Below are 21,865 nucleotides of genomic sequence, written 5' to 3' on the forward strand. Positions count from 1 at the left end.
ACTGAATCAATGAATCAATGAGAAAATGAGGTAAGTTCTCCATCTGGGGAATCTTCAAGCTGTCGTGTCTTTATTGTCCTCCATACCTTTTCTCAGCGTGGCCTCTCTCTATTCACCCTGTCTGTCATCTCAACTTAATTTTTACTATGTCTCTGTACACGGCATTCCCCTGTAACAGAAATATTCTCTCCCACTCTTCTCTAGGGGACCCAGTTCCTACCCATAGTTGAAGGCCCAGGGCTGGTATTCTGAGCACTGGGGAGGCTCAGGCAGGAGGACTGAGTCTGAGGCTAGTCAACCTTGTACAGTAATTTCTAGGGCATTCTCTCTTACATAGCTGGCAAGCTCCACTTGCTACAGGAAGTCTCCATCAGACCCTCCTGCTCTCACTGTGTTTTCTAGGTCCCTCAGAACAACCTCCCTGTGTTACCCAACCATTAGTTTAATCTGCTGAGCTGGATAACCCCTTGGTGTATTTAGAGTCGAGTGTCTGAATACTTTCTGTGTTAGGGAAAGGGTACCTACATGAACACTAGCACTCTGGGAGGCTCTCGCACCTTGCCTTTCTAGAAGCTGACTGCGTAAGAAAAGTTCAGTGACTTGACTCATTTCAGGCACAAATGAGCAAAGAATGAACCAGGTCCAAGACGTGCCACAGACAGGACACGGTCATTCTCATACCCATAGGACTGTCAAGTTTAGCGTTCCCTTTCAGTGGCCAGTTAATTCACCTCATTCTCTTCCAATCACCAGCGGCCGCGTCCAGGGAAGTTTGATCCACGTGAGGCGCCGTAGTGCCCCTCCTTCGCCACTCTGTTCCCGGCCATCATGGCGGCCCCCGAGTCAGCGCCGGCTCCGAGTCCCGGCTCTGCAGACGAAGAGGAGACGATTCTCTATGACTTGCTCGTCAACACCGAGTGGCCGCCCGAGACAGAAGTGCAGGTGAGCCAGGCTCTCCTTGAAGGTTGCCCACTTGGCGCGAGCGTGTGGCGTGTAGAGCCACGTCGCGGTGCCACGCAGTGCAAGTTGAGCGGGGATGGCAGCTGTGCTGTCGCCTGGCAACAGCGGGGCAGCTGGGTTTGGGGCTTCTGAAGGGTGTCTGTGGAGTCGGTCGTGGCCGGAGTTCGGCTGTCTATCTTTACTTAGGCTGTCTCCCTCTCGGGAGGTCAGTGCCACTCTCCCTCTTCAGAGGGACAGCGTCCTTGTCACATCCGGAACTACCGTGTTATCTTGTTACCTGTGGCGGGAGAATTTTGCTGTACTCTACCGTCTTCTCAAAATTCCACTAATAGGCATTTACTGGTGTGTGTGTCTGTGTTTGTGTTTCTGTGTGTACACCCAGGCTAGTGGCATTTACTGGTGTGTGTGTGTGTGTGTGTGTGTGTGTGTGTGTCGCTGTGTCTCTGTGCCTGTGTGTCTCTGTGTGTGTACACCCCGGCCCCAGATATGGTGTGGGCTGCTGGGCATTCCGACATGAGTGTTTTCATGGAACATCCAATGTGGAGGAGAGACAGTCAGTCCAGTGAATGTTTCTCCTTACAAAGTGCTGGCCGAGTAAAATGCCAAGGGAGTGAGGAGAAAGAAGTCGGTGTTCTTCAGTTCTGCTGGAGATGAAGTTAGTGTGCTTGCCAGTTTGTGGACCCTGGAGTTCCTAGTTTCCCAGGGAGAGCCTTCTAGTCGTAGGGCGAAGACCAGGCGCCTCAGGCTCATTTACTGTAGATACACTGTGTGTCAGGCTCTGGGGAAGCAGCAAGGTCAAAAAGGACCTTTATTAAAGAGTCTTGAATCTGGCCCATCGAGAGCCTTTACCATCTTTCTGAGTGGTTATTCTTCTAGTCTTTGAAGTAGGTCTTGTGTAGGCAGAGATCTACATATATTGTTACTAGTTTCTGTTTCTAATGAGTGATGTGGACATTTTATAGGCTGTGAAATGAAGAGGCTGGATAAAGATATCTAACATTCGTGAGATGTCTGTAATAATGTCTCAGAATCCTTAGTATTATATGGTAAAAAAGCATTATATGATTAAAAAAAAAACATTGCAGAGTCAACTGATATTGAGACCTCATCGTACTTTGCCCTCTCTCTATATACTATTGATTTCCACCACTGTTTACTATAGCTGTTGACCTATAAATTCCCTATCTGACTCACTTGTATATTCCTCCACTGTGTAAATTGTCTCCAGATGTCTCCTTCATGTTTTGAGTGAACATCTTAGGGAATAATATCTCTGTACTCACTGATGTCTTTATTCGTTGTATTCTTGGCATTATTTTAATGCACCTTACTCACTGTATGAAGTATTTGTTACTCATTATCCTACAGACAGTGACACTCAGGCTATGTTTATGGAATCAAATTACTCACGATAGTGGTTACATATCTGTGTTTTGTTAATAACATTGTCTTCATGGATATACAAAGATAACCATTTTTCCTCTCACTAAAATTTGATTTAGGTCTCTGGCCTACCTTAATAGACTGTATTGTCTTGGCAATTAGTATAGTCTTTGTTTGTTCAAACCCAAGGCCCTGTATATCATAGGTACGGTCTCTCCCATGTAGATATGCCTCAGCCCTGCTCCTGTGTTTTCTTGTCTTTTTATTGGTGTTTTGATTTGGAAACAATCTCTACCCTCATCATGGGGTTCTTTCTGATATGTACCTATAAACACAATTCTCACCCTTACTGCCACTGAACACAGTGCAGATGATATTGTTTCAACCTGTAAGAAGTTTTAAAATACTTGATACTCGTGTTCCATTCTCCAGATAAAACTAAAGAAATATAATTTTATATGTTTTAAGTATTATACAGTTCTCAAGTGTAATTTTTTTTTTTTAACCTGTAGCCCAGAGGCAACCGAAAGCATGGTGCATCATTCATCGTCACAAAAGCAATCAGAGGTAATTATGCCTTGTGTTTTATATGTTATATAGCCACTGGGCAGGTTTTTTTCCCTTTTCACAACTGTGCAGTTTTAGACAGACTGGAGATTTAAAAATGTGTTCTTTAGATAGATAAAAATGTGCTCTTAGGGTACAGATCCCGATGCAGGCGGCTAGCGTGCATGCTGTTGGAGTTTAATTTTATATGTGCTTGTTTGTATAGATACATCTTTGTATACGTATTTCCATTCTTACCTATCTGTAACTCCACTTAGAGCTAACACCTGGCCTGGGCTTGGTCATGGTCGATGTGCTGTTGCTCAGGGGACGGTGCTGAATAAGCACAATGTAAGGCTGCACAGGCTGTGGGTGCTGACGTGGACAAGACTGTGGGAGACCGTTGCAAGGGGCTTGCCTCGGGTTTCAGGTATAGCTGGTCAAAAACGCTCCCCTTAAAAATTGGATTCACACTGGGCTTTCATTTAACCAATGATAGACTTTACCAGCAGGAGTCCGAAAAAGATGGCGCACCAGCCTTTTTGAGCTATGAGGGCTTTATTATATTATTTAACAATTAGTATAGTTCAAGACTGCCAAGGCCAAGTGCTATTTTGTATTAAATTTATTTCATATTATCTGTATGTGTCTGTGTACGCCTGAGTGTGTGTGTGTGTGTGTGTGTGTGCGTGTGTGTGCGTGTGTGTGTTTGTGCGTACCGTGTGTGCAGGAACCGTGGAGGCCAGAAGAGAGGTAGGATCCCCTGGAACTGAAGTGGAAAACTTGTGCAAAGCTATGGCTTTATATAGGTTCTAGTATATTCAAATTTCATTATCGTAAATGAAGACTTGATTTATTTAGAAATATTATAGCTGATCAAAATAATTGTGGAAAAAATTGAAAATATAAATGACCACACATGGTAGCATTTTCTTCATTTTACAATCTAGGTGATATTGCTCTTTAGACTTTTCTCCCTTGCTGTATGCCTAACTGCGGGCACTGGAGTGTGTGCATGTGTGTGTGTGTGTGTGTGTGTGTGTGTGTGTGTGTGTGTGTGTGTGTATGAGAGAGAGAGATAGAGAGAGAGAGATAGACATAGACACAGAGAGGATATAAAACAGTTTTAGAATTTTGTTTTGCATAGACTTCTCCAGTTACTACTTATATAGTTGTTGCGAAGTTCAAAGTAATATCTCAATTCATATTTTATTTTTTATACAAATTCTTTTGTTTTAAACAGTAATTTACTATAATTTCTAGTAATGGATTGATTAAAGCTTCTTAGATTAAACTTAACATCTCAAAACATTTTTAAAAATTTGTAGCTGGAAAATATTTCAATGTTTTGGATGATATAAACTTGGATTTTAATACAAACAAATATATGATGCTATAAAAGTTACAGTATTTACTAGGTTGCTCTCATTTTACAATCTGTTTGATAATGACTGTTAAAGGAGAGTATTTCTTTTTATTACAGATCGTCTGCTATTTTTGCGTCAGTACATCTGGTACAGGTGAGCTTAAAGTTCTTCCGAGGTTACTGTCTGCTGATGATTTCAGGTTTTGAGATTATGTGGAGAGGCTGACATCAGGCCAGCCTGGCTTTTAGATAGCCGTTTCAAAGAGTTTGGTGCATCCTGAAGATTGCTCCTTACACTACAGTTCTTATTTCCTTCGTACCGATCATCTTCTGATGGCCCTGGCTCCTCTGAAGTGTGTTCCCAACCACTGAGGATCTGTTCTTGAATATGTTAAAGAGCATTTTTGTTCTTATTGTTACATCACCCCTGACCAGTAGTTGAGTTGCTATGCGTTAGGTCTTCAGCTTTTGCTTGTTGTGTGTGTGCTTTATAATTTTTTTTTAAGTATTGTTTATGTTCAATTGTGGTGCTAATTTTAGCTCTGAAAGGGACAGGGAAATAAATAACCTGATAAAATAATGTAAGTCTGCACCTAGCAATGTTTGTAGTGATTAAAAAAAATGTTATACATTTAATAATATACATAATAAGTAAAGTTGTACATTGCTTTCTCCTAACCTTAAACCTAACAGTTCTAGAGATAAGATAGTCCTGTAATAGAGACCTTTGATCTCCTGTAGAACTACTTGTTTGGTGTTTTCTTTCTTTCAATGTGTATGTGTGTGTGTGTGTGTGTGTGTGTGTGTGTGTGTATGTGTGTGTGTTTGTATGTGAGTGTGTGTGTGTGAGAGAGAGTGTGCATGTGTTTGATGTGTTTGCTTTGATTGTTAAGAATGTAGAGTTTAATAGGGTAGAGCTAAGTGAGGAAATTGGCTCCATCGGCCACTGTATGGGCTGTTAGGACACCATGGGGTATTTGTCTCCTATGCCTTATGAAAATTTCAGATATCAAATTAGTGCTTTTTGGATTTAGGTTTACCAATATTTAAATTTGATCCTAATATAAAATCCTCTCTCTATAGATACAATTATTACTCACTTACATATGATTTTTGTGATTTAATTGTAAGCTAGCTGTTATGTTATGGTTTCAGCCCTGCTCCATTTTTGCTTCCTGATGGACTGGTTCGCTTGGTCAATAAACAAATAAATTGGCATTTGGTACTTGCAAAGTAAGTATGTGCAAAATCCACTTAAAACTCTTCTATCTGCATTTTTGTCTAAATCTGAACATAGATTTGAATTTTGGGGGCCTCATGGCTTTCAGTCTTGATTTTCATTAAATTCCCTTTGTTACATATGGTCATTGCTGTTTGAACATATTAATTTAAGCTATTTTGAATCATTGTCTAGGACTTTATACCTGTATATTCACTTACTTGCCCAGTCAAAATGTAGGTAATGAAAGTAAAACTTTAAAAAAACTGATTGTAGAATAATTTCATCCATGCTAAAGACTCAAATACTCACAACAGGATTTCCTTTTCTTTACTTCCATGAAGCAATGGCAAACTTTTGGCTGCGGTTCAAGATCAGTGTGTGGAGATCAGGTAAGGTTAATGTTATCCATATGGAAGATTTCTTTTGAGGAAAAAAAAAAAAACCCTTCCTTATACATAAGAATTAAGATTTTAGATATTTCCCAAGGTTTGAAGAGATTTGACTGTTAAATCAGTTTTGTGAAGGGCCAAATACTAACGTAAAATGATGCTCTCTTAGAGTGGTTTGCCCATCTTTGTACCTTTCCCAGTTACTCTGCTGGCTCCTGAGAAGGTAATGTTCTAGAAGTCTGGAAGTAACTATTGCTTGACAAGTTACTGATGGGTCAGCTGTTTAGAGTGGGATAAGATGTCTCAAGATGTAAAATAAAGCCATATAGCTTTGCAACAATGGCACAGTTGTGTCAGTCAGATCTGTGAAAGACCAAGGTGACATGATTACTTCTAGGGGCTGGACAGATGGCTTGGAGGTTAAGGACACTTCTGGCTCCATTCCTTCTCCAGGACCTGCCTGATGACTTACAACAGCCTGTAACTTCAGTTCCAGGGGATCTGACACCCTCTTCTGACCTCCATGTGTACCTGTATGCACATGGTGCACAGACGCTCACACAGGCACATATTCATACACATAAATAAAAAGTGCTTTTTAAGCTGGGCCAACTTGGAAACTCAGACGTAGTTAATTTGTTGAGAAATTGGCATCAACGCACTAAATATATGCCATTTCTAATACAGAAAGGGTCCCCTTTCTTAGGCAAAGCCTACCTATTGCTTGTCAAAATCTTAAGTGGAGGGCTTGGGTGATGGCTGAGGAGAGAAATAGCTTGCCGTGCAATCTAGAGGAGTAGAGTTTGGATTCCTAGAACCCATGTGAAAAGATGGAAGGTCATAGTGCTGTGCTTGTAATCCTAGTTCCTGTGGTAGGGAGAAATGAGATCAACACAGCAAGCTGTTGAGCCATATCAGTGAGCTCTGGTTTGACTAAGAGACTGTGCTGCAGCATATAAGATAGAGACCGATAAGGAAGATGTTTGTCAGTTTTGGACCTCCACATGCACGTGTGTGCATCACATATATGTGGATGCGTACAGGCGTACATACCATACATATCCAAAAGAGCAGTTAAGGGGAAGATGTTTAAATATACTTAGATACTGATGGAAATGTTTTTCTATTGCTCTGTTGTTCTTGACTACAACAGTACCAGTGCCCGTTTGGTTGCTCTCACATTGGTGCAAGTTTTCTGCTGGTCTTAGATTTTTTTTTTTCTCCCCATGCATTTAAGTGGAACTGTATTCTTTCAGCTCTTATCTCTATCAGGCACTGGTTTCATGTGGGAAGGCTTTCTGAGTCCTCTCAAGCCACCAAGGAAACAATGATGGCAGTCTTTCCATGTTAAGTAATATTTTTTTTCAAGACAGGGTTTCTCTGTTGTTAGCCTTGTCTGTCCTGGACTCACTTTGTAGACCAGGCTAGCCTCGAACTCACAGTGATCCGCCTGCCACTGTCTCCTGAGTGCTGGGATTTATGGTGTGCGCCACCATGCCTGCTTCCCATGCTAAGTAATTTACCCCAATGTGGCTGTAAGGCTCCCCCTGTTACTGTTGTTTTTAACAGCATCATTAAGTATCCTTTTCGGCAGTATTTGAATTTATATTGTTTGTAGGCATAGATAGAACTTCCTTTTCCATTTGTTGCAGATTGTGCAGTGTGATTTGAGGAACTAGCTCATAGTATATACCTAACTTCTACACAGCAGTCAGAAGACAATGTTAACTTTTCCCAGGAAAAGAGAAGATGGATGTAGTGATTTTTTTGGTGTAAGAATTAGGGCGTGATGTATGATTGAGATATTTAGGTCTGAGAGGTAGAGCTTGCCCAAGTATTCACAGAACTTATTACTGAAAATTCTGATGAAAAGATAATCAGAAAAAGTTTTGTGCATACACACTGTGGTGTGAAATCAGCTCCCCCAGGAAGCATTTGAGAGCACACTGTGTATGGAACACTGCAACACCTATAGCATTGAGCACATGTACTGTTGTTATTCTTACTAAGTTAACTCCATGGTGGATGTTATAAGTACTGTTAATTCATGGTGTCCTGGCAGGTCTGAGGAGTTGTGTAGATTTTTCTCAAATTTAGAAATGAGGACCTAGCACATGAGGTTGAATGATGTCTTCAGAATTCTAGATGAAGCCTCAGGTTCTGTGCTCGGCATTTCAGCAGAATGAGCTTTGATACGGATGTTGTGTGTCCCGCTCAATATGTTTAGCACCTCTGTTTTTTATGACTCTAGCCGGTGCCATTTACCAGGAATGAAGTGTGAATGAGACCTGAGTCTGCAGCTCTGATTATATTCTACTTTCTTTGTAATTAGGCATAGTCTTTTCAGTATGATGTATTTCCACAAATACAGCACTGGAGATGTAGTTCAAGCCCCTACCCTCAAAAAAGGTCACCCCTGCAGCCAGATGCCTTTAGTCCTAGTAGTTAGGGAGGCAGAAGCAGGTGGATCTCCATGACTTTGAGGCCAGTCTGTTCTACAAAGTGAGCTCAGAGCAGCCAAGGCTACGTACAACAACCCAGTCTTGAAAAAGCCAAAAGTCCGCCCCCCACCCCCAAACGTCACTCTCAGTTGTCTATTTCCACGAACATAATAAGAATTAGTAGTCTACATGTGATGAATAAAGGTGGTCTTTACTGAGGAATAGAAGAACATATGGTAAGAGGGCATTACGGGTGTAGCATTGTTCAGGGGTGGTGTTCAGCTGCTTTTGCTGAATGCATTGACTCTGCAGTAATCCAAGAGGAAGTGGTTTCCACGAAACGAGGAATGATCAGTATGAAAAAGGGCAAAGGAAATCCTCCAACGTGGACTCTATCGGAGTGATTGTCTTTGAATTTTTGTTTGAGATAGGGTCTTTCTGGTGACTCCAACTGGGCTAGAACTTTTAATCCTCTTGCCTTTGCCTTCTCAGTGCTGGGATGACAGGTATGTGCCACAATATTGGGTTGTTCTTGAATCTTAAAGACACTTGCTCTTTTTGTTCCATTTGCATTCTATCTACAACAGTAATGAATATGTATGTCCTAATTCCTTTAAACATCGCTGAGACAAAAATACCTAACCAAGCCAACTTCAGGATCAAAGTTTATTCTGGCTATAGTTCCAAGGAGATGCGGTCCATTGTAGCAGGCAAGGCATGGAGGAGCTCGAGGCTGGCCAGCCATATGGCATCTGTAGTCGGGAGTCCGGGAGAGAACAGGAAGTGGGGCTAACTTCCAGAGTTTCCTGCAGTGACTCACTTCCCCCAGCAAATGTCCACCTCCTAAAGGTTCCACAACTTTCCCAAACACAGTCACCAGTTGGGGACGAAGTGGGAAAGCACATGGGCCTGTGAGGGACGCTTCCTATTTGAACCGCAAGGCTGTACAATGTGAGGTTGTCTCAGTACGAACTGTAGTAACACCGAGTGGGTGTTTAGTAATTATTTCTTTATTGGTTTCAAATGTGGGTATTGGCTTTAGTATATCATAGGTCATTATTTGATGTTAGGAAGCAGGTGTAAAGAAATAGTTCATGAGAAAAGACACATGGAAAGGTGAAGCAGCTGCATTTTTGAGAGGTAGCCCTGGTTTTTTCAGTTACACTGGGTTGTTATTTTCCAGTATTATTGTTGTTGGTGTTACATGCTGCCAACCACTTAGGATGCTGCTCTTGCCTGTGTTAGGGGCTGACTTTTGACAAAATAACAACGAGTGAATTACTCTTTAATTTGTAATTTGGCTGCAGGTACAGATTGTAATTAGCTAATATGTGCTTCCTTATTTCTTTAATAGAGAAGTAATAATTTCATATGGCTATGTATGTGTATGCTGTGTATATAAGAACTAGTTAGAAGCTGTGAAAAAACATAACAGAGACAAGAAGAGACTTTTGAAAACTTGAGTATTCCCACTCCAAAGTTTGCTTGACTAAAGATATTTAAGTATGTTTTAGCAAAACATCCTGCTTTCCTCTTCCCCAGCAAAACAGAACCATTCACTTACTATCACATTAAGGGTGGAAGTAGTGCACATTTACTCAGCCTGTGTTTCCTCTACCTGTGTTAGGTGCTGTCATCCCATTTTATTTAAGGGAAGGGGAAAATTAATCCTTTGTCTCCATCACAAAGATTGATCTGGAATCAGGTTACTGTCATTTCAGAGCTAGTTCCTTCTGTCTCATCCCATCTGGGAGCTGAGCACTATGTTGTCTTAGATATTTATTTCTGTATTTATGTGATTAATCAAAACAGTATTTAAAAAATAGCTAAACTATTTAAAGTTGTAAATTATTTAAAAAGCAGCATTTAGTAGTTTCTTTAGAAATAATAGAAAACACAGTTTTCAATAGAACTAGAAATTAATTTGTTTGACTATTCATGTAGTTTACTATTAACATTTTGACATACATTTTTAGTATTTTTTTTTCTCTCTGTGTGTGTATCATTAGTGGATAATATTGTTTATTCTATTTGATGCCAATTTGTGAATTACTCTTGTGATTTATAAATTTAATTTACATTTAAAATTTTATATCACTTTTCTGGGTAACCTTTGAATTTAATCTAATATGAAATCATTCCGTGTCAGATATAGTAATTGCATAATATTTCATTGGGTGTGCATAGCAAAATTTAATCAATCTCCTTATACTTTATGTATCTTTTCTTTATAAATTAGATTGTATTAATTTCCTTGATAACTATATAAATCTATAATTATTTTCTGGCAATAACTTTGTAGAAGTGAAATTGCTAGGTCAAATCCTATAGATATTAAAGTTTTAGGTAATTGTTATTAAATTATGTTCTAGAAAGTTCACCAGTTTTTGTTTTTGAACATAGTTTGTAGTAATTATAATACTGTGTTACTACATATTTCAAGATTATAGATTGTAAGCAGGTCATTAGTTCATGTATTATAACCTATTTAGATTATGTGATTTATTAAAGTAGACATTCTATGCCTCTCTTTTTTTAAGTAATAGACTTTGTAATATGCTATAGGTTAGTGGTTCTTAACTGGTATCACTGTGTGGAACTTTTAAAAAAATTTTATTTTATTAATTTATTCATATTACATCTCAATGGTTATCTCATCCCTTGTATCCTCCCATTCCTCCCTCCCTCCCATTTTCCCCTTACTCCACTTCCCTATGACTGTGACTGAGGGGGACTTCCTCCCCCTGTATATGCTCATAGGGTATCAAGTCTCTTCTTGGTAGCACTGTGTGGAGCTTTAATCAATAGTCTTACTTGGGTTCCATTCTTGAATTAGTGAACCAGATTCTTGGGTGTGTGGTACAGACATTCCTCCTGTATCATAGGCCATGCTAAGCACAGTTCTGCTTAGCTGTAGTGCTGTGTTCATGCTCTAGCTCTGTTTCTGTAACATGGTTGTTGTTAATGAGACAGTAAAACACCTGCCTGTGTGGCAGAAGGGATGGCTTACTGTTAACGTATAGGCACTGTCTAGACCACAGCCTCTCTGGTTCTGAGGGTAAAACTATTGTTTTTATTTTTCATATATTTGTAGGTCTGCAAAAGACGATTTTACATCAATTATTGGGAAATGTCAAGGTAAGACTTTTCAAAATATTGAAATATGAAAAATTTCAATTGGTAATGGTTTACAATATTTCTGTAAAGTTTGAAGAGACATTCCAAAAGTGTTTACTAGTAAGATTTTTATGACTTTATTAAACTTATTTAAGAAATTGTAATTATTCACTCTTTAATCTTTGAATTTTTGCTTTAATATATATGTTTTAAGAATTGGAAACTTATATCATATTTTAAAATATTCAAAGCTATTTTTTTGAAGAAAGTAATGTGTAAATGTAGTTTTTTATTTTGGAATCAGTTCAGGATAAATATTTAGTTATACGTTCAAAGTTATTCAAATTAAAAACTAGCAAAACAAGTCCGTGATTTGATCTTTCTTACTAATTCTTTTAAGTTCAATATTAGATATTTTATTTCATTGACAGAAAGTTAACACAGTTTCTGGCCTCACTAGTATTATCTGTAATATGCACATAATTTTAAAATATTAAGTTATAGGGGAATTATATGAGTTAATGTATGTACATCTTTACACAGTGGTCATGGTATCTACTTAGGACGTGCTAAACAGTAGCTATTAGGTACTGTAACTGTACCTAAAACTTCTCAGTTGATTGCTCCTGATTGTCAACATAGTTCTTATTTTGTAACTCAGGACTAAGGATCATCTTAGCCTACCATCTGTCTTTGTCAGGGTTCTAAAGCTATGATGAAACTCCATGACCAAAATGGTTGGGGAGGGAAGAGTTTACTTGGCTTATGCTTCCACATCACTCTTCATCATCAAAGGAAGTCAGGAGAGGAATGGAATTCAAACAAGGCAGGAACCTGGAGGCAGGAGCTGATGCAGAGGCATGGAGGGTGCTGCTTACTGGCTTCTTTCCCATGGCTTGCTCAGCTTGCTTTCTTATAGAACCCAGGACCAGCAGCCCAGGCATGGCACCACCCACAAAGGGCTGGGCCATCCCCCATCAATCACTAATTAAGAAAATACCCTACAAGCTTGCTGCAGTCTGATCTTAATTAATGTTGACTTTAACTTAAGTTGATATAAAGCTAGCACACATCTCATGAGCGTTTCTTGCCAGGTGTCCTGTGTTGTGGAAAGCTGTGTACAGTTTTCTCAGCCCCATTGTGCATTGTTCCCTTGATATAGTTCCTTCTCCCAGGAAGTTTCTGCTTTTGCTTTGCATTGCGCTGATTTAATTAGTCCTGCATGTGTGAGGTCAGTAGCAGCTTTTTCTACAGACATTTCCTTTACTCTGTTGCCCACCATTTGTGAATATCTGTGAGTCTCTGATACTTGTCTGTGCCTGTATCACAACACTCACCCTGATTTTCCTTTCTGATTCCCAATTCAGACTCTGTGTTACTTTTCTAGTTGCTATGGCAGAATATTTGACCAAAAGCACTTAAGGAAGAAAGGATTTGCTCTGGCTGACCTAGGCTTTATAGTCTATGCTGGAGGCAGGAATGCGTGACTGCTCACTCCATTGGCTAAATAGTACACTGGGAAGTGCAGGGGAGCCTGGGAGCAGGGTGCGGCCATAAAAACTCAAGGCCCACCCTTCACTGATCCTCTTCCCTTAACAAGGCTCACTTTTCAAACATACGTCTTGAATAACACCACCTCCTAGGGACCAAATGTTCAAAGACATGAGTTTGTGAGGAATGTTTCACAGTCAAATCGTTAACGGATTGTAAATTCTGTGAAGGCGGGGCTCCTCTACATGGCACTCACATACATTTCTAGTGCCAGCATGCTTCCCACACATGCTCTCCACACATGGCACTCATACACATTAGTGCCAGTATGCTTCCCACACATGTTCTCCACACATGGCACTCATACACATTAGTGCCAGCATGCTCCTCACACATGTTCTTCACACATGGCACTCACACACATTAGTGCCAGCATGCTCCTCACACATGTTCTTCACACATGGCACTCACACACATTAGTGCCAGCATGCTTCCCACACATGTTCTCCACACATGGCACTTACATACACTTCCAGTGCCAGCATGCTTCCCACACATGTTCTCCACATATGGCACTCACATACATTTCTAGTGCTTAGATTTTTTTATTCTGTTAAGTTGGTAATATGTGGGAGCTAATGAAATGCTTCTTATGAATGAGTGTGTATTTGTCTATTCTTGGCTAATTTTGAAAACTTTTGAGAGTAAATGTATATTTTTTGTGTACTACAGTACATATATACATTTTTGAATAAGTGTCAGTCATGCTTTGTATTCCTGTTGTGTACTGTGTATATACAAACTACAGTAGGACAGTGTGCGTTGATAAGCCTTTTCAGTGGCATAGCCTTTTCAAGATAGTAAGGAGAAACAGCGTTTAAATGTTGACTGTCGAATTGGAACTTGGGCATATCCTGAATTTTCTTCACGTCGTATCTTTAACTATGTTGCTATATGATGTCAGATCTGACTTAAAGAACATATTTGCACCAGCAAGTCTACAAAAGAGTCATGTGGGCTATTCAATTACATACTTGCTGGGCAGCTTTCTCTCTGGTTTAGGGAGTCTGAGACAGGCTTCTTCTGAGCATGCTCAGTGTTGGAGTAATCCTGACATATAGGGAGGGATTTTTTTGAGTATTGGCATTAGACACCTGCTCTTAGCCAGTAAGTAAACTGGAAAGCCACAAGTTAACATGAAAATGGGATGTTTAACTGTTCTGTATTTCATAGAAATTATATTTGTTAGAGTTTTTTAGTGTGTACTCTTAATGTGGCAGCCTAAATGAGATAATGTGGTGAGAACTAATGCTTTATTTTGTTGGCTTCTGAATGTGAGAATTTATGACCTTAGTGCTGCATTAATGGGTTCTCTCCATTTCGTATAATGCGAGGCAATGATCATTTGCTTATTATTTGACTCATCTTTATGGGAATAACTCCCATATGCCAAATGATATTTCATGTGTGTGCCTGGAGAAGAAGAGCCAGATTGTTGTTAATGCATTTCTGAGACTACATATTGCAGAGTCTGCAAACTGAAATAGGAGCTATTTGGTTCCACTTTGATATTTTTCAATTATTGTTTTATAAAAGATAGGCCATTTGAGAATGTTTGAAATGTGGATTGGAAGTTGTCTGGCTCTGTTTGCCAGATCATTGCTGGTAATTCAGTCTCGTCTTCTTTTTCTGTCTTAAAAATAGCAGATGGGATTAGACTTTTTGAAGAGCTGTTGTGTTGAGGTTTTGTTCTCTTGCCTACTGTAGGAATGCCGAGAGAGAGCCCATCGGCCTTCCAGTGCAGGGTGGGCCGGTAGACAGCCCTTGGTTGCCTCTCACTTCCTGAAGCTTCATCAGCTTGCTGTCAGATGCCATGCAAGCATGATCTTTATTTATTTATTGTTGTAGAAATAAAAATATCTAATAATGTTTATTACCAAACCCTATAATTATTATGGCAGTATTATCTAACCTGCTGTCACAATCAAAGACACAGACACCTGATAGATTTTAGAATAGCCTTATTTCACTTGGGGCATGGCAGATATTATCTCCTAAGCTATCTTTACCTCCTAAACCCCCATACCATAGCTTCTGTTCTAATAATTCCTATCTGAGCTACCTCCCATCCATAATTCCATAAACAATTGCTTATTCTGGGATGTTTTCCTCCATTCATGCCGATCTGGCCGTGTGTCTCTCTGCTCTCTAACCCAGGGCGGTGGCTCTGCTTTCTCCTCCAGTACCTGTCTCCTCTTTCCCCTAAAGCCCACCACCCTTCACCTCTTCTACCTTCCTCTGGCCCTTCTCAGTATTGGCTTCTTATTGGTCAACCAGGAATAATTTCTTTTGTTGATTGGGAGACGTTTGATGACTGCTTCTATTTCCTTAGGAGAAATAGTACTATTTAATTTGTTTACTTGATTTTGATTCAATTTTGGTAAGGGGTATCTATCAAGAAAATTATCCATTTCATTTAGATTTTCAAATTTTGTGGCATATAGACTTTTAAAGTAGGACCTAATGATTCTTTGGATTTCCCCAGTGTCTGTTGTTATGTCTCCTTTTTCATTTCTGATTTTGTTGACTTGAATACTCTCCTGCCTTTTAGTTAGTTTGGTTAAGGGTTTGTCTATCTTGTTGACTTTCTCAAAGAGCCAGCTCTGAATTTTGTTGATTCTTTGAATTGTTTTCTTTGTTTCTAATTTATTGATTTCAGCCCTGAGTTTGATTATTTTCTGTTGTCTACTCCTCTTTGGTGTGTTTGATTCTTTTTGTTTGAGAGCTTTCAGGTGTGCTGTTAAGTTGCTAGTATGAGATCTCTACAGTTTCCTTATGAAGGTGCTTAGTGCTGTGAACCTTCCTCTTAGCACTGCTTTCATTGTGTCCAATAAGTTTAGGTATCATTTGTATTGAATTCTGGAAATTCTTTAATTCTGGTTTTAAAATTTTGTCCCTGGCCAGATAGAGAGTTGGTCAGTTTCCATGACTTTGTAGGCTTTTTGCTGTTTCTGTTGTTGTTGAGTTCCAGCTTTAATCCATGGTGGTCTGATAAGATGCAAGGGATTTTTTCCATCTTCTTGTATCTGTCGAGGTTTGCTGTGTAACTGAGTATATGATCAATATTTTTAGAAGGTTCCATGATGTGCTGAGAAGAAGGTATATTTGTTTGTGTTTGGGTGAAATGTTTTGTAAAAAAACAAAACAAAACAAAACAAAACAAAACAACAACACAGGAATAATTTCTTGGGCAAGGTTTACACAACAAGGACAGGTGCACATGAGAATTTTCTCATCTGGGCAGCAACTAGATCTTGGGAGTCAGTAGTTAGCATCAGAATACATATATCAGACCAACCACCAACAATTAATTAATTAATTAGTTAGTTTGTTTTGAGACAGGGTTTCTCAGTGTGTAGCCCTTGCTGTCCTGGAACTCGTTTTGTAGACTAGGATAGCCTGGAACTCACAAAGATCTGCCTGCCTCTGCCTCTCAAGTGCTGGAATTAAAGGCTTGCACCACCACTTCCAGTTGCAAGCATGGTTTTTAAATGTGTGCCTCGACATAAAAAAGATCAGGAAACATAAACTATGTGAAATGCACCGACTTTGAAACAAAATACTCAATTTTTAAAGTGTGAGTCTATTGTCTCTGATTATCCAATACCCCATTTCTCTCTCTTTTTTTTTTGTATTTTTAGTGCAAATTTTTTTATTGAAAGAATAATATACATTCTTAGTAGCAACCGAGGATGAACAAAAGTAGACATTAAAAAAACCCCAAAAGAAACAAACAAAAAACCCAAAACATCTCAGTCAAGAGATAAGTTTCACTGATTTTTCAGGAGTATTTCTGTAATATTTGTAGCAGAATATGTTCTACAGAAGTAAACTGTTATGTAATCTGTTTTCTCTGCTTAATGATGGTTGTAAATTCTTTTTTAGGTTGAAAGTTAAGGCGAATTTTCCCAAGTTGCCTTCTTAACTTACTTTTCTTTTTTGGTTTTAAAGACAGGGTTTCTCTGTGTAGCCTTGGCTGTCCTGGACTTGCTTTGTAGACCAGGCTGGCCTCGAACTCACAGTGATCCACCTGCCTCTGCCTCCCAAGTGCTGGGATTACAGGCATGTGGTACCAAGCCTACTTTTCATTACATCCTATATGTTTGGACATAGGTCTTAAAATTACCAAGACAACCGTAAACATCCCTATAAAATTGATCTGATTAGTAAGCAACTCAATATCATATTTGATTCCTTCCCATTCCCTCCAAATCAGCTATTATTAGGCCTTTATGTAGACACAGGCATCAAAATATACCCATATTCACATGGGATACAAATATGGAGATTGTTTTCATGTTTATTACTTTGATGGTGCTGGCCTCAAAAGAGGAGTGGGTGTTGCTCCTTTTTTATTTTCTGAAGAGTTTGTATAGACTTTGAATTATTTTTTTCCTTAAATGTTTTATAGAATCTGTGAAAAATATGACATGTTTTTTAATAAGCAGGATTTAATTCAGTTTTAGAAACAGATGTTACAAATTTTTAAAATTTTGGCTTTTGTGTGAAATCTTTGAATCATACAATTCGTAGTTACAAAGTTGCTTATAATATTCTTTATTATTTTACTGTCCATTGAATCTGTACTGATATCTCTTTTACTGTTTATGATATTTGTAACTTATACCATCTTTTCTTTATCTTCATTCAGGCTAGAATTTTGTCAGTTTACTAACATTTTTCAATAATAAAAATTTAGTTGTTGATTTCTTTGCTTTTTTTGGATACTTGCTTTCATCATTTTTTCTTCTGCATACAGATTTTAAGTTACTTTCATTTTGTTAGGTGGAAGATGAAAATTTAAATAATTAATTTCAACCCCCCTTTCTTCTCTTATGTAAGCCCTTATGTCCAGTTGAGTTTCAGCATCTGTTTCTTTTATGTATGACTTGGTTCTGTTCTCAAAATCAATGCAGCATTATTTTAATGTTTTTAACTTATTGAGATTTGATATGGCCTAATGTGTGGTCTGTTCTTTTGAATGTTTCACACATAGCTTAAAGCCTTTGGTTCTTGGCTCTTATGTAGTTATTAGTACTGTTATAAAGATGAGCTGAAATTTCCAGCTTTACTTGTGTATTTTCAAACAAAACACCTTTCAGTTGTACCAGTATTTCTGTACTGTCTTCTTGATGAAATGGCTCCTTCTGGTATTCTGTCCCTCCTTATCTGCAGTGACAATCCTGTCTGGGCCTTTGCTTTGCTCAGTGTTAGTAGAGTCAGATTGGTTGCAGGGCATTCATCCTTTGCATGGCGCATAGTTTCCTTTCCTGTCCCAAGAGCTGTGTTTGTGTGCTTGTGTGTCTGTTTATTTGAGGCAGGGTTTGCTACTTTGCCCAGGCTGCCCTGGAGCTCATCGTGCTCTGTGCCACCATTCCCAGCTCATAACCTGTCTGTTTTTGTTTAACACATGTGCCATGCAGGGAGCAGTTGTTTGGATTTTGTGTTTTTCATATTCTAAATATATCTGTCATTAAATTGGAATATTAAGAACATTTATATTTAACACAGTTATTGATTTGGCCAGGATTAAATCTGTCTACTTTGTTTTTCTATGTGCTCCATTTGTGGTGGGCAGACTAGCTTGAAACTTTTTATTTATTTTAATAATAAATATGGTAGCAGTTGTAATGAATTCAAGTAATGCAAGGAAGTAGAAAAAAGTGATATCTTTTATTTTAATTTGCATTATTCCTAAGTATTTATATTAATAGCCTTCCATAATCTTATATACACACAGATTGACTTTTTAAAAACTAGGGTAGGATTATTCAATACATTTAGTTTTCTCCAACTGTGCTGATAGTGTTCCACTTCTTAATTGACTGGCTTCTTTAGACAGGCCTCAGCCTGAGCTCAGGCTCCCCCAGGACACACTGTCTGGCAGTCTTCCCGCTTTAGTGTCTTCACTACTGGCTTTACAGATGCCAGCCCCACCTATTGTTAATTTATGCAGCAGTCACTTTTATGTTGTGTGATCAAATATGTGGTGGATGGAAACAACCTAAGACAAATACGGGATGTCTGTCTTGTCATCTTGGTGGAATTTAGAGTCAGCGTATGGACAAGTGTCTGAGCTTGTCTGTTAGGAAGTGTTAGAGGCATTACACTAAGGAGGGAAGTCCAGGATGGCCATCCTGAATGGGACGTGTGTTCTGATTTTAAGGATGTCAGAGACCCACGGGACAAATGGTTATGTGAGCAACATAATGTGGTAAGCACTTCAAAGGAATGTATGCTCAGCGTGTTTGGTGCACATAGAAATCGTTGTCAGTTTTGAAGAGTGTCAAAGAAGGAGAAGTGCATTTGGGAAGGAAGTGTCCAGGCAGAGGCAGCAAAGTGTTTGGAAGGCACAGGTTTGCTTATTTCCAGGTGGGCGTTAGGGGTGTCATGGAGGAAGTGATGGGAGGAGAAGCTAGAACATCATGATGGGGTCCTTTGTGAAGGACCTTCTGTGTATATTGAGAAGTTTGTACTTGTGTTGCTGGAAACAGAACCATCAGGGCTTTTAAGGCAACAGGAAGACGTGATCTGTTCATCTTCCTATTGGAGAATGTTACCTTTGGAAATGTCGAGAAGGGGAGAGGTCATGCACATCATCATTGCCATGTCCCATCCCAGTCTGCAGCAGCCACTCTACAGTGGACTTTCCACCCCACTGCTTCCTTGTGACTCCCGCTGCTTCCAGGATAAAGCCCAGCCCCTCACATAGTGTGTGGTGCCCTGCGAAAGTGTGGTGTGGAGAGTAGTTCCAAGGATATTGTAAGAGTCGAAGCAAGAGAAGGGGAGAACCAGAAAGACGCACGCTCAGTGTGTCCTCATCCCATCCTCTGCGCTGTCCTCTCTGGAACCACCTTTGTACTGTCAGATTTTCTGAGATCAGCTTTTTAATATTTCATGTGTGAATGATTTTGTATAGTACTTGTCTATGTGCCTGCCTTATTTCACTTAACATAAAGATCTCCAGTTCTCCATGTTGATGCAAGTGATGGGATTTCTTTCTTTTCACGGTGAAGAACATACATTATGCACATGCATGTGTCAGATTTTACTTATCCACCATCAGTTGATAAACATACTTTCTGTTTCTTGGCTGTTGTAAATAGAAACACAATAAACACAAGAGCGTAGTTGACTCTTAAACATGCCGATCTCATTTGCTTTGGAAATCATCAGGAATGAGACTTCTGGGTCATATGGAAAGTTCTATTTGTAATTTTAAAATTGATTTTCATATGGTTTTATTAGGATTATTAAGGCAGTATAATCAAAATCTTAAAATATGATTAGGAATAGCTCTTGATTCATCTATCTTATCTATCTATCTATTGTAGCTCTCCTCTTCCCTGGGGGGGCTGATGGCCACCATCCCACTGAGGCAGGAAGAGGAGCAGAAGACACAAGGCTTAGAAGTCCATAAGCGTGACAGAGATCAAACACTCTGGGAACCACTTCAGGAGCTAGTTCAACTTTAATCAAGGAGAACAAAGGCTATATAGCCCTTGGGAGTTGGTGGGGGGCTTCTAGGATAGGCATTCATAATTGGTTGGAATCAGGCACTTTAAGGATGCTTGTTCTGCATTTGGCAGCACACTGCTATCATATGATCTGGAACACAGTACCTAGTTATCCTATAGGCATAGGGAGGGGAGAGATAGCAGGGAGCTGTGTCAAGGGCATGTATCAAGTGTGGTTAGGGGCTTCCATGTCTAAAGACACTCTCCAGATAGAGTCAGCTGAGAGCCAGAGGCCCTGTGGGGAGACAGATTCCTGCACCTAATGCCAAACTCAGAATGGCTATCCATACTGGGAGGACTGCAACCTCAGACAGCAGGGTTCTTCCAACAATTGTGTGTGTGTGTGTGTGTGTGTGTGTGTGTGTGTGTGTGTGTGTAATTTCCCTATTCTATTTCTTAGGATGTATATATTCTTGGAATATACACTGCCAATGCTTAAAAGATCGCAGTTGTACTTTTTTTTTTTTAAAGAGATTTATTTATTTATTATGTATATAATGCTCTGCCTGCATGTACACCTGCAGGCCAGAAAAGGCATCAGATCCCAGTATAGATGGTTGTGAGTCACCATGTGGTTGCTGGGAATTGAACTCAGGACCTCTGGAAGAGCAGACAGTGCTCTTAACCGCTGAGCCATCTCTCCAGCCTCACAGTTGTACTTTTAATGTTTTTGATTTTTAGAGGAACTGAACTCAGTGGGTTGGAATAATTACTGTTTCACCAACTCTTGTTGTTGTTGTTTTTTTCGAGACAGGGTTTCTCTACGTTATCTTGGCTGACCTGGACTTGCTTTGTAGACCAGTCTTGCCTCGAACTCACAGCGATCTGCCTGCCTCTGCCTCTTGAGTGCTAGGATAAAAGGCCTGCGCCACCAATGCCCGGCTTACCAACTCTTTAGGCTACTGCTGCTTACACTTTTTCTACTTGTGACCCTTCTTTGTGTGGGAAAATTTCATATGACCCAACATATATATGTATATATACTATGTGCACACATATAAAATTTATTGATAATAAATTTAACAAAGTATATTTAAAATATATATTTTTACCTTTTATTAAAGAGGAAGTTCTAACCCAAAATTCTCTGAACAGCTTCTCAAGCCATGAACTTCAAATAGCAATTTTAAAACCAAGCATTCTAACACACTGCATGTATTTGGTACATCCTGAGGAATGATGGTAGGAAATGTTAAAAGCCCCCTTTTCTGTAAATAAAATATATATTATCTAAGAGCAGAGAATTTTGTATGGTGAAGAGAGTGTAGTTCATCATGTATAGGCATTTTTGAGTCTCAGGTACTTCAGGCCATCTTCCTTGGTGTTGTATGTTGTCATGTGTTGTATGCATGCAAAGTACATGTCTTGTATGC

General features: G+C 39.3%; 1 protein-coding gene across 1 annotated transcript in view; it reads left to right on the forward strand.

Moving 5' to 3' along the window:
• The first annotated feature begins 795 nt into the window (after positions 1 to 795).
• Positions 796 to 21,865, forward strand: part of Nbas (NBAS subunit of NRZ tethering complex) — a 302,722-nt gene continuing 281,652 nt past the window's right edge. Inside the window, exons 1-6 of the mRNA XM_051143481.1 lie at positions 796 to 942; positions 2,856 to 2,910; positions 4,373 to 4,409; positions 5,411 to 5,488; positions 5,819 to 5,866; positions 11,402 to 11,445. Of these exons, the coding sequence (XP_050999438.1) occupies positions 829 to 942; positions 2,856 to 2,910; positions 4,373 to 4,409; positions 5,411 to 5,488; positions 5,819 to 5,866; positions 11,402 to 11,445 (376 nt within the window). The 5' untranslated portion in view covers positions 796 to 828. The remainder of the gene's footprint in view (positions 943 to 2,855; positions 2,911 to 4,372; positions 4,410 to 5,410; positions 5,489 to 5,818; positions 5,867 to 11,401; positions 11,446 to 21,865) is intronic.

The sequence above is a fragment of the Acomys russatus genome, chromosome 1, assembly GCF_903995435.1.
Source record: "Acomys russatus chromosome 1, mAcoRus1.1, whole genome shotgun sequence".
NCBI classification, from domain to species: Eukaryota; Metazoa; Chordata; class Mammalia; order Rodentia; family Muridae; genus Acomys; species Acomys russatus.